This window comes from Artibeus jamaicensis, unplaced genomic scaffold (genome assembly GCF_021234435.1).
Source record: "Artibeus jamaicensis isolate MK-2021 breed Jamaican fruit bat unplaced genomic scaffold, CSHL_Jam_final contig_332, whole genome shotgun sequence".
Taxonomy (NCBI): Eukaryota; Metazoa; Chordata; class Mammalia; order Chiroptera; family Phyllostomidae; genus Artibeus; species Artibeus jamaicensis.
In genome coordinates, this window is record NW_026521788.1 from 29,162,948 (window position 1) to 29,179,656 (window position 16,709).

General features: G+C 40.6%; 1 protein-coding gene across 1 annotated transcript in view; it reads right to left on the reverse strand.

Moving 5' to 3' along the window:
* POLR3A (RNA polymerase III subunit A) overlaps nt 1-16,709 on the reverse strand; it is a 51,338-nt gene that overhangs the window by 20,431 nt on the left and 14,198 nt on the right. The window contains exons 9-17 of the mRNA XM_037130541.2: nt 16,093-16,196; nt 15,537-15,678; nt 12,482-12,622; nt 9,023-9,092; nt 8,262-8,389; nt 7,951-8,089; nt 6,425-6,589; nt 3,936-4,108; nt 2,487-2,598 (exon numbers count right to left, since the gene is read on the reverse strand). Coding sequence (XP_036986436.1) covers nt 2,487-2,598; nt 3,936-4,108; nt 6,425-6,589; nt 7,951-8,089; nt 8,262-8,389; nt 9,023-9,092; nt 12,482-12,622; nt 15,537-15,678; nt 16,093-16,196 — 1,174 coding nt within the window. The remainder of the gene's footprint in view (nt 1-2,486; nt 2,599-3,935; nt 4,109-6,424; nt 6,590-7,950; nt 8,090-8,261; nt 8,390-9,022; nt 9,093-12,481; nt 12,623-15,536; nt 15,679-16,092; nt 16,197-16,709) is intronic.

The following is a 16,709-nucleotide window of genomic DNA, read 5'->3' on the forward strand; positions in this document are numbered from 1 at the left end:
ATATAGTTGACTCCTGAACAACATAAGGGTGAAGGGCACTGGCTGCCCGCACAGAAATCCACAAATAACTTAAGTCTGCCCCCCAGATGCGCAGATCCCCAACTGCGGATTGACACTACAGTTCATTAAAAAAAACAACAACGGACTTCTGGCCAAGATGGAGGCGTAGGTAGACACACTGTGCCTCCTTGCACAACCAAAATAAGGACAACAACAATTTAGAAACAAAAAATAACCAGTACTGACAGAACATAGAACTGTATGGAAGTCTGAGAACCAAGAAGTTAAAGTAGACACATTCATCCAGATGGGTAGGAAGGGGGAGTGGGGCAGCCTATTGGAGAGGGGTCTTGGCAAAGTGGTGGCTGGTGGACCCAGCAGGGCGGCAGACTGTGGAGGGGGTGCAGCATGCAAGGCGGCTGATGGACCTGGCAGTCCCACATTCAAGTGCAGATAAACCAGGCAAAACTGGGGAGTGAGACAGACCATGCAACCCAGGGTCCCAGCATGGGGGAAATACATCTTCAAACCACCACTGAAAACACCCGTGGGGGTTGAGGTGCTGGGAAAAACTCCCAAACTCACAGGAGAGTTCGCTGGAGAAACTCACAGGGTCCTACAATGTACACAAACCCACCCACCTGGGAATCAGCACCAGAAAGGCCCAATCTGCTTGTGGGAAGCTGGGGTGGGGGGGGGGAGTGACTGAAATCCGGCAGAAAGCAGAGCAAGCACCATTGTTCCCTCTTGGACCCCTCCCTCACATACAATGTCAACTGGGTTGCTCTGCCCCTCATATATAAGAGGCGCGTTAAGACAAAAAAAATGACCCAAACAAAAGAACAGATCAAAGCTCCAGAACAAATACAACTAAGTGATGAAGAGATAGACAGCCTATCAGATGTACAGTTCAAAACACTGGTAATCAGGATGCTCATGGAATTGGCTGAATTTGGTTGCAAATTAGATGAAAAAATAAAGGCTATACTAAGTGGAAAAAAAAAAAAAAAAGATGTGCAGGGAGCCAATAGTGACAGGAAGGAAACTGGGACTCAAATCAACAGTGTAGACCAGAAGGAAGAAAGAAACATCCAATCAGAAAAAATGAAGAAACAAGAATTCAAAAAAATGAGAAGAGGTTTAGGAACCTCCAGGACATCTTTAAACTTTCCAACATCTGAATTATAGGGGTACCAGAAGGAGAAGAGGAAGAGCAATAAGTGGAAAAGTTATTTGAATAATAAAGGAAAGCTTCCCCATTCTGGCAAAGGAAATAAGACTTCCAGGAAATCCAGGAAGCTCAGAGAGTCCCAAAGAAGTTGGACCCAAGGAGGAACACACCAAGGCACATCATAATTACATTAGCCAAGATTAAAATGAAAGAGAGAATCCTAGAAGCAGCAAGAGATAAGGGGACAGTCACCTACAAAGGAGTTCCCACCAGACTGTCAGCTGATTTCTCAAAAGAGACCTTGCAGGCAAGTAGGGGCTGGAAAGAAGTATTCCAAGTCATGAAAGGCAAGGACCTACATCCAAGATTGCTCTGTCCAGCAAAGCTTTCATTTAGAATGGAAGGACAGATAAACTGGTTCTTAGATGAGGTCAAATTCAAGGAGCTCACCATCATAAAGCCCGTATTATATGAAATATTAGCCCTGGCTGGCATGGCTCAGTGGATTGAGCGCAGGCCTGTGAACCAGAGGATCATGGTTCAATTCCCAATCAGGGAACATGCCTGGGTTGCAGGCCAGTTCCCAGCAGGGGACCCACAAGAGGCAACCATACGTTGATATTTCCTCCCTCTCTCCTTCCCTTCCCCTCTAAAAATAAATAAATAAAATCTTTTTTAAAAAAGAAGTATTAAAGGGACTTAACTAAGAAAAAGATAAAAAACATGAACAGTAAATTAACAACAAACTCACAGTTATTAACAACCACACCTAAAATAAAACAAAAGCAAACTGAGCAAACTAAAATAGGAATAGAACCACAGAAATGGAGATCACATGGAGGGTTATCAACAGGGGAGTGGGATGGGGAGAGAGGGGGAAAAGGTACAGGGAATAAGAAGCATAAATGGTAGGTACAAAACAGACAGGGGGAGGGTAATAATAATACAGGACATGTAGAAGCCAAAGAAATTGTATGTATGACACATGGACATGAACTAAAGGGGGGGGAGGGAGGTGGGTGGGAGGGGGTGTGCAGGGTGGAGGGGAGTGAAGGGGGGAAATGGGACAAGTGTACAGCAAGATCAATAAAATATATATAAAAAATTTTAAACATAAAAATAAAAACATCACTGTGTAAGTGAACCCACACAGTTCAAACCTATGTTGGTCAAGGTTATCTGCAAATCGTTTAAAAAGACCCGCTATCATAAACAAAAGGTGTATTTGAAGTCACAGTTCTCCCATTTTCCAGAACAACACCAGCCAGCCCACACGGAGAACATAATGATGGCAGCAGTCAGAGAGCACACGCACCTTTGGAGCCACACAGAGCCATGGTCAGGGGGCTGTTGCTCTTGTCCAGCTCCCGGAGGCAGGCGCTGCCGGCGTGATCGCGGATCACTGACAGCTCCTTCAGGATCAGAGCCTGGTGGGAGAAGGGGAGATGTGTGGTGGAGCCACCTCGCCGGCTCTGCTGACCACCAATGTACAATCCAACATTTATGCAAATTTGAAAAAACTTAAGAAAGATGTCAGATTTCCAAAAGATAAAGGTTTCAGAGCCTTAGAAGATCAGGACACCCTAGACATACAGACGAGTTTCCAAAATCAGTGTGTAAGATAAAAATGATTAGTAACAAAACCTTGCACAATCCTTTAAGTATCAATAAAGTAGAATGTACATGGCTTCATGTACAGGAATCTTACCTATACAATAAATACCTGCATCTATATTACTGGGTATACACACATGCCTAAATAAATGTATAAAGTGTAAGACAACACTTGTACTATTTATAAAATTTGTCTATTTTTTCTTGCCAAGAACACAACTGAATTCCCACAGTTTACCATGTGATGAGGTGACTCTACAGGAATATTCTAGTCCATGAGCTCATCCAGATTGCTTTTCCTCAACTCACAACTTAGGAGTCATGGTTTCATTAAAAAGGAGTGCTGCTGAGCCTCAAGTAATTTTCTAGGTGAGAAACATCCATTTCTTTCCCTCTTTTTAACACTTAAATGAGATTAAGGCTGAGCTAATAAGGGTGAGTACCTTACACAACATTTTTAGTGTCTGTGCTGCTGAAGTGAGCACCTTACACAACTTTTTAAAAATTTCTATTCATCAGAAAATTTCTTCCTGCTTAACCAGCCTTTCTTCCACACTTAGGCGAGTTAAAGCCCTGAGCCCAGGCTACAGGAGGGGCAGAGGGAGCCGGGCAAACCCGGTGCAGCCGGACTGCTGATCCCGGCTGCGTCAGAGAAAAGGCAGGGCTCTCCAGGGACGGTGGCAATTCTGACTCTGGCATGTGCTGGTCCTGTTGGCAGCTAACCTAGTTTCACATGTGAGGGAGTGGGACAGCAATCTGATGTATGACTCTCGGACATGAACTTTCCATCTTCTGTATCCAAGTATCTTTCCAAGACCACCCATTTAAGCAGCTGCAGTGCCAGCCTCCAGTCAAAGGGAGCTGGAAATAAAAAGGGCAGAAGCACAAAGCACCAGCTCCACAAGGGGCCTAAGCATGATGCTAGAACAAGAACAGGCCCATGTGGCCAAATGAACGGATAGGGCTGTGTTTTCACCACCTAGAATGTAGTGAAAGGGTATAAGGGGCCTAACTGAAGGCTTTCTCCTCATTACACAAATGAGAACACGCACAAGCAGTATGAGGCCAAGGTGAGGCTGAAGCACCTCTACTTCCCACTCCCCTCTGCTACCTTGTCTTCATCCTATGAGCATGAAGTGGTTGAACTCACCTCCAGGGTCTCCTCAGCAGTACAGCCAGGCTGCTGCTGCAGCTTGCCTGTGTTTAGGGCTTCGATGTACTCATCACATTTTTTGTAGCCAGCATTCAGCAACTCATACTTGGCCTTTAGCAACCCTTGGCCAGGTGTGACGTCACCAATCCCAATTGAGAATCCACGGTTTGCTGTAGAATAGTTGGCAAGTAAAGCAGGAAGAGAGAGTCATGGATGTAAGTCAACCTACTATGTAGAGGTAAGTTTACAACTTCAGAGAATCTGTCATAATTTAATTAAATTAAAACTTAGCCCTGGCCCAGTAGCTCAGTTAGTGTCATCTCAATGCACCAAGGTTACGGTCTCCTATCTGGACACATGTAAGAATAAACAAATGATTACATGGATGGGTGGAATAGCAAATCAATGTTTCTCTTTCAATAAACAAAACAAAACAACTTGTATCAGTCTCTAGGGAGTTACAAAATCACAACTGAGATGCACTAACTCCTCTCAGAGACCTTACGACTTAGTGGGGTGCACAGTGATGCCCTAACTATAATATAAAGCAGGCTGCCATTAAACACCAGAGAGCGACCTGAGAAGGCCAGCTAGGGAAAGTGAGTCATCTGACTTCTGGTTCTAAGACAACAGCATAAGGGCCGAGATTCTGCCCCACACTCCCAAATCCTGGTTTCTCTTTCCAGGGATCATTCCAAAACATAGAGAAAAGAAACAAACAAACGCAAACTCCACCCTGACAGAAGCATACACCATCAATAATCTGAACTTTAATATATGTAAAAGTGAGCAGATGAGAGGTGGGGAATAACATGCCTAAAAGTGGCTACAGAACTGAGGGCCAATGGAAAGGCTCAGAAACTAGATCACCAGGTTCTGCAGATGTGAGAGATAGTGTATGTGCTGGAAAACGAGAAACCTAGCGTAAAGTCTGCATGAAATACAGGCTCCTGGGCCTTACCCCTGTGGGAGATGAGAGCTTAGTTCACCAAACATGAAAGGAGAAAGACTCTGGATCAGGGGTAGTAGGTGCAGACAGGTGGGGATGACTGAAAACCAGGTACTGAGGTAAAGCCTTCATATTCCATGGCTGTCAGAGTCCTCAGCCCCCTTCCCTTTCCAGTTCCCAGAATCCCAGCAGCCAGGTCTCTATCCTTGGGGAAGAGGTTGAGATTGAAAGATGTCTCTGGGGAAAACATTACTAATAGGGATATTAGGTAGGTCCTCAATCAAAAACTGGTTTCCAGCTCAATTAAGAGACCCAGAGGCCCATCGCACAATCAGCTCCATTTCCAATCAATGTTTTAGTGCCTCACTCATAAAATATGAATGACAGCCAGGGAATCAGTTTAAAGAAAGTTTTTACCAATTGAAGAAAGTTTTTACCATGAAAGACAGAAGACAACAAACACAAAGAAAAAAGAAACCAAAAGACTATTCAGGAAGCAAATAAAACTGAGTAGTATTCTCTCAAAGTGATAGAGACGATGTACCTGAGGAGCAAGAACAGGAAGTCTTAAAAAAAAGGAAAAAGGAAGAAATTAACTACCTGTGGGTGAGAACAGGAGGTGGAAATTAAATACATAACAGTTAAAAAAAAGGACAAGGAAAAGAAGATAAAGTCAGAGAGTCAATATAGGAGCTTTATTTGGCAATTAACAGAAATTCTAAAAAGAAAGAACAAAGGAAATAAAGGAGAAAATTATCAGAAAAATAATACAAGAAAATTTCCAAAAGGGAAGGACACACAGTTACAGATTAAGAGAGTTTACAGAGTGCTCAGCACGGTGAATGATAAATCACCCATGCCAAAGCTGTACCACTGTGAACTTTCATAATGCCAAAAAAGAGGATTCTTAAAGCTTCCAGAATAAAAAGAAAATTCAAATACAAAAACTTTGGAATAAGAATGGAAATATACTTTAATAATAACCCTGAAAGCTAGAATAGAGTAGAGCAATAACTTCAGAAATCTGAAGGAAAATAATTTCCAATTGAAAATTTTATATCCAGCCAAATAATCAAGTGTAAGAGTAGACTAAAGATGTTTTTGAGGAGCAAAAATTGCTTGATTCGTGATATGCTCAAAACATGAGAAAACAAAGGAAACTGAATAGTGCAGAATACAGGAAAATGTTTGAGTATCTGGTAGGGCCGAGGGGCTGAATCCTGGAAGGCCCAGAGGGCTACTGGGAGTGGAAACTTGGAAGCAGCCCATGAAAGGTCCTTCATGTAATAAAATCCCGTCTGGTAGGCAACAGGGAGCCACTATAGATTTTGAGAGGAGACTGAAGAGCAAATTCAAATCTGCAGCCAAATCAGTCAGTCTACCACTATTAATTCAAGAAAAGCACAAATGTTTAGGTTGGAGTGAGTACCCTTTTCTCTGTGCATGTGTGTGGGATGGGAAGAGGGGGATGAAACAACAGCAGAAATCCCTAAAAGCACAATAAATGCAGCAGTAAGACGAGGATGCTGATACTCACAGAGGTAGACAGGCGCCAGCCTGGCGAGCCGTGACATGGCATCGGCAGCTTCATTCTGGCCCCAGTCTCGCAGCAGAATGTAGAAAATATTGTTCTTAGACCCTGATCCCAGGGTTCCTTTGTCCATGCTACCAGTCATCAACTCACTGTTCTGGATAGTAACGTCTGGGAGGATAGTAATGATTATGCATTTAAACAAACAAGCATTTAATATGCTTTGCCTCATTCCAAAAAGAATATGAGGTAGTTGAGAAAGTTTATTCCCAAATTGAAAGTTAAAGCAAACTGAAATTCCCCTTAAATTTTTCTTTGGTTGGGGGGGGGGGGAATCTAGCGACTTTTAAAAAGCCTGAAAGGCCCAGTTAGTTACCTTACTGTCCTAACTCTGAAATATACTATTTGACTCTCTTCATCTGTGAACTGTGAACAGCAGTATCGAGTACTTGCCATCTTTATGTCATGGGGATATTTTGGGCATCAATGAAATCATAGATGGCAAAGTGCTTTGTAACCACAGTGGAAAAGCACTATGTTATCCATCTAAGATATTAAAAACTAATAGTGGCACCATCATGAAGAGCCTATTCAACAGAAAAGTGAAAGGGTTTTCTAGAAAGAAACAAAACACAATTTAAAACAATAAACCAAAACATTTAAATATCCAGGGAGTATATATTCAAAGGAAAGGTTACAAACTTGAGACAAATCAATGCACTTCAAACATTTCAACTTCATTATGACAGTAGAAACCTTGGCTTTCGGTGAGACTCTAGAGTTTAGTCCTTCATATAGAGTCCTATAGATCTTGTTACAAGGCTTTGCTAACCAAGCCCATTCTCGTTAGCAGTCTGGGGCGAACTAAGGAGCTCATGCCAGAGAGTCAATGCTGGCTCAATGGCACTGGTCTCATTCCAAAAAGAACCTGCCTCATTCTGTGGACCATAATGTGGGTTGAATTAGTCTAGATGAATCCGTTGGCTTGCACTTACATACTCTCACTGTTACACCTGACCTTCATGTTGTCAGAAAATTCACTGACCAGGTAAAAACAATCAGTCTTTTTTGTTATACTTTTTAGTTAATGAACACATTTTTTGCACATAAAATAATAAATTGTATGCTTTAAGTAATGAGATCCACGTTGATGGGGAAAAAAAAAAACCCAAAACACAAAAAGGCAGAATAAAAAAAACTGCATTAAATGACAGAAACTAAACAATGTCACCCAAATAAATTTAACTAAAAACAAAACACAAAATGAAAAAGACAGAACTTAGTCACTTAAAACACAACACATGCGAAGAACATTCTAATCACTAGATCATGGGTTTACAGGATCTCTACCTTTTAGAGAAATGGAAAATCACATCTGAGAGGAGAAACACCAGCTACATTTCCCTGAAGAACAAACCTCCTACCTAAGTCTAAGGCCTTAGAGAAACATCAAATTTGCGTGCTAGGTGAACTTAAATTATTGGTTATTTGCTTTTCTGACCTCCTTCCCCTCCCCCATTGCTTTAACTCACAGGAATCATTGACACAGAGATCTTCTCCTTTGCCACAGTACTGCTTGCCCTTGGTTCGAAGATTGGCCCTCACTGGACTGTCCTCACTAGGTCTGAGGATGACACTGAAGATCTGCTTTCCCGTCCACAGAGTGACAGGCTAAAAGAGGAAAGGAAGCCAGAGCATCAGCTGGCCAAACTGGTCTCAACCCCCTTCACACAAATGAGGCAGTACTACAGCAAACCCATGCAAACCCAGCACTGCGTGGGTACATCCATACGGGCAGGTGGGGGTGGACAAATGGACACACACAGAGTTTCCCCGCACAAACCTTTAGTATTGTAGGAGGTGGGAGGCGAACTTTAATTTTCTCATCCTTGCCAACCAATATCGAAGCAATGATTTGGCAAGCCTTGGCTCGGTCAAAGAAAGTGTCCTTAAGAGTGAGGAGATAGGCACCTGAAAGTGTTAACAAACACACACACACGAAAGGAACGAAACTATGAGAAAATCACATTTCAATTTTACTTCATTTTATTTATTTACTATTAGAGAGAAGGGAAGGGAAGGAGAAAGAGTGGGAGAGAAACATCGATGTGTGGTTGCCTCTTGCTTGCCCCCTACTAGGGACCTGGCCCGCAACCCAGGCACGTGCCCTGACTGGGAATCCAACCCTTTGGTTTGCAGGCCGGCACTCAACCCACTGAGCCATACCAGCCAAGGCACATTTCGATTTTAAAATAAATATGTAAGATTACTACAAAAAAGTGACAATACATACAGCTGCTTATTGGCTCTCTCCTCCAACTAGAACTAAGCTCCACAAGTAAAAGAACTTTGATTTACTCACTGCTGTATCCCCAGTGCTTAAAAAAAGGTCTAGTCTATAGTGGAAGCTCAATAAACGCTTGTTGGGTCAATGAATAATCAACCAATACAAAACATCTCAAGTAGGTTCACAGTTAAACTTAGTAAACAAGCAATAGAATTAAACACAGGCAATAAAACAGCCTTTCAAGTTTTCACATAAAAGCACTGTGAATGAGAATCAGTGTTCCACAGTCTCCTTTCAAGTGAACCTCAAAAACCCACCTGTTAGAAAATCCTGAATAGCAGCAATTAGTGGTTCTCCATTCCTTGGAGTTACAAGATTTGCTTTAGTCTAAAAGAAAAACAAATACAGTAAGTTAGCCATTCTTGGAGGCATGATGTAGTCTAAAGATCTGCACTCCAAGGCTGAGAAATGGAAGCCAAAGGCCTTAATCCCAGCTTTGAGACTAATTTCCATTTCCGTTATCTGTCAAGGGGAGAGAAGAAATACCAGCAAGACAGACCTCACAGGTTCCTACTAGCACTAAAATAAAACAGAGTGAAGTTGTTTTGGATGCTTATAAAGAGCACTACCACCCATCCAAGACTTTACTGTTATTAATAAATGCACTTCTCCAAAAAAATTTCACTTCCATGAGTGAACAGTACTGTTATCTTTGAAGTGAATCAGTTCCACAATTCTTCACAATGATGGCAGAACCGTTCAATTTCTCTTAAGACAGACATTACATTCTAATAACAAATAACTCAACAACAGCATTTAACTAAAATTTAGTGAGTGCCCATTGGGCAGAAAAGGATGTTAGCTGTTCAATGCACAGGTAAATTTAAATGAGGTTCTGTGTGTCAGAGTGCATTTGCTCAGCTCTTGACGTGGAGGTGCTCATGTGCACTTATGGGAACCCTGGGCCTCCTTACCCAGAGCAAAAAGCCCTCCAAGTAAAGACCTGTTCCTGCCCTCATCTGAACCACTACTCAGAGCAGCGATCCTTCAGCTGGGCAGTTCACTTCTGGTTCAGAGAATTTCTCTGGGGTGGGATAGCAGGGTCTGGGGTGGGAACAAAGTGTGTGAGACTGAGACGTGCACATTTTGGAAAAGTTTCCTGGGCAATCTGGGCTACATTCAAGCTAGAGTCCACCTTGGTCCACTGAGACAGGACTGCTGAATTGGTGTAGTAGATAATTTTCTCACATGAAATTGAGGGGATTTGTCTAGATAGTAGTTATGGATTCTTCCAATCCAACATCCTTGAAGTCTGTGTTTTATTGTTTCCACTTTTAATCAATGAAATATGTTGCAATAACAAGATGTCTAACAAAATGGATCTATGATAACAAATTCAATGGCAAAGTCTAACTGGCTGTAGGCTCTTAGCTGTTATCACTAGTAACATTCTAAACATTACTTTTTAATTTCAGAAATAATGTATCTCCATTACAGAAAAAAACCCACTATAAACAAAGACTATAAAAATACCAAAATCCTCAATGTGTCAAATTGCCAAGTAAAAAGAACTATTGTTTTAAGGTTTTGGTACATAACCCTTTTCAACTTTTTGCTGTGAACATTTTTACAAACATGGAAGCATCTATTTACCAATCAACTATGTCACCATTTTTAAGAGCCACAAAGGGTTTCACTGTGTGGCTGTGACATAATTAATTTAATCAATTTCTTATAAGTGGAAGCTGCCTCTGTTCTATTATTTCAAGTAATTTTGCAACTCTGATTATTTCCTCTGGAGAGCTTGCTAGACATGAGAGTGGAAGTCAGGAAGAATGACTGTACTGATGACCTATTCACCCTTCGACTATAGGAGTGCAGAAGAACTCAGTCATGGTTATCCATCCACCATCAACCACCCACCCATTAACCGTCTTGTCCTATCATCTAGCAGTTCCCAACACGATACTCATCACCATTGCCACAGACAAAAGATGCTCCGGAGAAAACAAGCTAATTCTTATTTCCCCAAGTGTGACTGTACCACAAGGCCCTTGCATCCGCCAATCCTCTGCCTGAATTATTCTTTCACCGACGGTCCCACTGCTTATTCTCCTGCTCCTTTTCAGAACTTGGCTCATACTGTACTCTAGTGGCCTCCCAGACTATCTCAATGTAAAACAGAACACCTTTCATTCTTTCTTCCTTGTCTTGATTCTTTTCTTCATAGCACTCATAGCCACCTGACATATATTTTGCATTTGTTTATTCTCCATCTCTACCCACTCAAACAGGAATGAAAGCAAGAATTTGACTTTCTTATTCACGGCTGTGTTCCTAGAAGAGTACGTGGCACACAGTGGTGCTCAGTAAGTGTCCACTAACTCATTTTAAAAGGCCGAAGAGATAAAGGAATAATTCAAAAGAAGATTGTAAATGCAAAGAAGGATAGCTCCGGAGGGATTTTCAAAGGAAAACAAGAAAAACACCTTAATTTTAAATTTCCAGCAACAGAGGGTAGATGCATCATGGTGTGTTAACTTGGTGAAACACTGTAAAGCTATTATAATCAATTATGAAGACTCTACAGCAATTGTGTATTTATAATATGTTAACCAGAAAAAAAGGCTATTTAAACCATGACAGAAGCCATCTACATTCATGAATAAGGAACAAACTAATTAAAGAGATAGAAATAAAGAAAGCTGTAATGTGTAAAAACTTTACCTTATTTAAATAACTTCATTATGCTAGAATGTTTGAATAAAAATCAGTGTTTTTAAAAGTTGAAGATCTCAGTCTATTTTAGCACATAAATTTCTTAGAATTATTAAATTCTTCAAAGGATAATTTAAACGTATAAACAATACAGGCTACATTAAATACTCCATTGATCAGAATAGAGATGTCAACTCCTGCCATGAAGAACCCTGGGAAGGGCCATGCATAGCGCTCCCTTCCTCCCATTCCCACCAAGTCCCCATGGGCTTTAATCATCTTTACTTTAGAATTGATACTAACACCCTAACTAACCCAAAATAGATTAGAAGCATCATAGCAGAAATGGTAGTATTTTTGGAGGAATGAACTCTTACAACCAGAAGACACATCAGTTCATAACACAGAAAACTAGAATACTGGAAAAGCAAAGACCTAAGTCCTAAAAGCTCAATAGGTTGGTGCCATTGAGTTTAGGAGAGAAGAGCCCTGCACAGCAGGCACCACATGCCACTGCGCTACGGCTGGGTTCAGGAGTGAAGAGTTAGAACAGAGGGAGCCCAGTTGCAAGCTCCTCAAGAACAGGCAACTGCCTCACTTGTCACTCAACAATGCTAGCATCTAATGGCACTCCTGTTAATAAAATAAAAAGGTGATAAAAGTCATTACAAAAATGACTATATTTTTAGTGGGCCTTTTAGAAGACAAAGAAACACATAATACACTTTAGGAAGGTTTCCAGTCAGAATGTTCAATAAAATGTATCGGTGTTTTAAGAATCTTTAGCTACAGGAAAATCTACTTATGCAAAACACCTTATGGTACCCAAAGGTTACTGTACTGCTGCACTCTTCTCTCATGTTTTCATAATCGGTACTCACGTACACATCTTCTCTCAGAGATCTACACTATAGGTCGGAAAATATCAATGCCCCCCAGCAAGCACCTGTTATAGACACTAACTCACTTGTATATACTATGGGGTGTTTTCCAACAGGGCCTGGTCCCCTTCCCCTCCTTTTATGGAGCTATAAACTGGGCTACACCACCCTACTTACACCCATTAGAACAAGGGCCTCTGCTTTAGCTTCTTCTGTTTGAGGAAGATGAAGATTCATTTCATCACCATCAAAATCTGCATTGTAGGGTGTGCACACACACTCATTAAATCTGAAGGTTCGGTGGGGCTTGACCCTGGCCTGTGGAATACAAGAGAAGGACTTAGTCATTTAAGTAAAAGCTTTTAAATTTCAAAACATTAAAAAATAGCTTTCTGGAAAACAGAAATTTAGATTAAAAAAATAAATTTCTAGTATGTTCTGTCAAATGAGGAATGTCATCTGTAGACTCATTCATCAATGCCTATGCATTGAACTTGTTTTAATACTGTGAGGCAAACATGAACACTGGAGCCATGTGAAGGGGTTCCCTCTGGCCAGTGACATCAGTTTGATATTAAAAAGATTTATGCCAGAAGCTAATTAAAATACACTGACTACTGGGTCGGCCAAAAAGTTAGTTTGTTTTTTCCCATACAATGGCTCTAGTAGTACTTAGCTATTTTTAACTTCATTCAAAACAATTTCGTTACATTGTATTGTGTGGATTCAAAAGATTTATCAAAATTGGTAAATTTTTGTGTAGGTATTTTAATATTGAAGATGGAAGAAAATACACAGTTTTCTGCATATTATACTTTATTATTTCAAGAAAGGTAAAAACACAATGAAATGCAAAAAAAGATTTGTGCAGTGTATTGAGAAGGTGCTGTGATGGACTGAACATGTCAAAAGGGGTTTGTGAAGTTTCATGCTGGAGATTTCTCACTGGACGATGCTCCATGGTCAGGTAGACCAGTTGCAGTTGATAGCAATCAAATTGAGATATTAACTGAGACCAATCAATGTTACACTATGAGAAGGAGAGCTGACATACTCAAAATATCCAGATCAACAAAGTACTGGTGAAAATAAAAAATGTATTTCAGTTCCCTATGGTACTTGATTCTAAGGTGTTTTTTTTTTTTTTTTAAAGATTTTTATTTATTTACCTTTAGAGGGGAAGGGAAGGAGAGAGGGAGAGAAAATAAAAAATGTATTTTTTATTTTACAGAAAAAACTAGACAGACTTTTTGGCTCACCCAATACATAAAAAAATCTATGAGTTTATTGTGACATTAAAGAAAGGGAAAGCCAGCCCTGGCTGGTATAGCTCAGTGGATTGAGCGAGGGCCTGAGAACCAGAGGACTGATTGCAGTTTGATTCCCAGTCAGGGGACACGCCTGGGTTGCAGGCCAATTCCCAGCAGGGGACGCACGAGAGGCAACCATACACTGATATTTCTCTTCCTCTCTCCTTCCCTTCCCCTCTAAAGAGAAATAAATAAAATATTTTTTAAAAAAAGAAGAAAGGGAAAGCCAAACAAGTAAACAAATAATCTAAAACCACCAAGTTGGAAGTAAAAGAACATCAATTTTTTACTTCCCAAATTGACAATAAAAAAAAAGAAAAGAATTAGGTATTTAGGTTGCCTTTCCTTTATGAATTGTATTTCTAGGTAAGCAAATAAACCTAGTTTTTCAGTACAAGAATCTTATGCATTAAATGTGGAAGAAATGATAAATGAGAGATTCACCATTTGTTAGCTCTAATGAACTAACGTAGGCAATGATCATAAATGAATGAAATTATTAGAAAAAAGGCTGATGAGAAGGAACCTTTGAAAGACATCAAGTGGTTTCTCTAAGGTTTTTAGCATAAGAGTGGAGCATTCAGATAACAGGAGCCTCGTCAAACGAGCCCTCCTGGAAGTGGCAGGCACCACCCATAGTTACACCGGTCAAAAAGCTGAACCTGAATCTGATCATGTCTTGAGAGCTAATTTCCAGTTTATAGGAATAAAAGAATGAAGAAACACTTAACTCCATATAAACTAAGAACATGGGGTGTTTCTGAGGACAGATAACCTGGTTTATTCAACAATGAAATTAAACTTTAAAAAAGGAGGACTGTTCTAGGCCAATGGAGACCTAAGACATGTATCAACTAAATGTTATGTGTGGACTTTGCATTCTGATTCAAACACACTAGCTGCAAAAAGATTTCCGAGACTCTTGGGGAAACCTGACGGTGGCCTGGGCACTGGACTGCTGTCTGGTGAGGTGAGGTGACGGCACTGTGACACACACATGGAGAGAGGACGTGGCGTCTCGGTGTGTGAACGAGAAGAGGCAGACATAAAGCAAGCGAGGCAAACTCAAGAAAACTTGAATGAAGAGGATGAAAATATATGGCTTTTATCATAGTATGCTTTCTATTTTTGAGTAAATTGTTTAGAAAACTGCTCCACAGCCATGCAGAACTTTCTAGAAAAGGAAGGCTTCTATTCCCCTGGAACCCACAATCTTAACGTCATAACCATAAACTGCGGCTTTGGTATTTCCACCGCTAGGTAAAAAGACTGATGTGATGTGTTCACAAACTATTCAAAAACTCAATCCACTAAAACACTACTTTCAAAGCCTGTTTAAACACTGTTTACAAATGCTCATGGATTTAATGGCTTTGAAGATAGGAGAACTGAAGAATATTTAACAAATTAAAGTTGTATCTCATTTCCATTTAAAATTTCCAGAAAAAGGAGCTGCTGCTGTTGTAAAACTATGCCACCAAAAATATATATATATTTATGGTTTAGGGTCTTAACTGGAGGACTAGTACAAAGGAAAATCTTTTAAGCATTTTAGTTCCTTAGTTAATATGCTAAGTTAAATTGAAAGTCAGTTTTCTGCCATATCTATTTTACATAAATTTGTGCACACATATATGTATACATTTAAGTTTACAAGTGAAATCATGCTAGCCACTTTCATGCTAATTTTCAGTTACTCTCTTTTACTGTGTATGAATATCACATTATAAATATTAAAAACACTAAATAGGAGCTTGAAATTTACAAGTTTCACTCAATTAAAAAGTGAAAAAAAGGAAAATCAAAAGTTATGAAAATCTGAGATTACTGGCAACTTTAATTTCAGAAGTCTGGAATTTAGCACTGCACACGTAGTGTTTTTTCCAGCCTACAGAAAAGCAAAGCAGAAATCTCACACTCACCAAATGCGCCATAATGCTCAGTTTGTGCAGCGAGGGCTGCCGGTTGAAAAGCACCACGTCCCCGTCTATGAGGTGTCTCTCCACGATGTCCCCATACTTGAGCTCCTGAGCCATCTTTTCCCTATTTCCGTATTTCAAAAACCTTAACATATAATAAAACATGACTTGTGAGAACAAAATTCCATCACCAAGTTTCTCTCTTTTTATCAAGATTCAATCTCCAATGATCATATTTCACCAAATCTAAGGTGTCTCCAGAAACCATCAATAAAACTATGGCAAATTGATTGTAAGATACAGCTTAATTTATCCCAAAGTGTTTGTTCATTAGATCCAATAACACCTAATGCTAGGGAACAAAGTCATACTGCACGCACACTCATTCGTCCAACAAGGCAAATGACATATGTGAGCCCACTACAACTTCAATACATATTTTCCATATGCTAAAATGTCCCCAAAAGTGTACTCTGGACTGCATTCTGTAGCTGAGTATGACAAGAGTGAACTTGGTCATGAGGAGGTAGTTACGTCCTATGGATTGGGAAACTATCACCTTTTCATCTGCGTGTGTCTCTGCTGAATGAAATTGGCTCCTGGGTGAACTTCAGGTCCATTCTGAACCAGTTTCCTCAAAAAGTTGATGTTTGCTTTGTTTACCTGCAAGACCCCAATGGGATACTATTAGATTACACTTCTTACACTTCTACCAATTGTACACTGTACTGAGTTGAATCTTTACTTTCTTTGTGTGGTTCTAGAAGAAAGGGCGGCAGCACCCTGGGCATCCTGCTGCTGAGGGTCAAGTGTAATGACAGAGGGTTGGCACAAGGAGCACAGCTTCCAATCTGCACTTGGTCCCTCACTTGCTGGATGACATGGCCAAGTCCTTCACTGGTCTTTGGTATCCCATCAATAAAATAAATGGGCTGCACTGATCTACAGGAACATCCCGGCACACACGTGATCCTAAAAACAGGTGGCAACTTCATCTGCAATAATTCACATGGGCTTCCAAGGTTTAAAAGCTGTGGGACAGGCACCCGAGGCCCTGCTCTGCATCGCTGTGTCTGACAGCCTCTGGGACACCGGTCTCCCGGGACACCATCTCAGAGAAAGGAACTCTGGATCATTAGTGACTCAGCTGAGGATACTGTACACAAGTTTTACCAG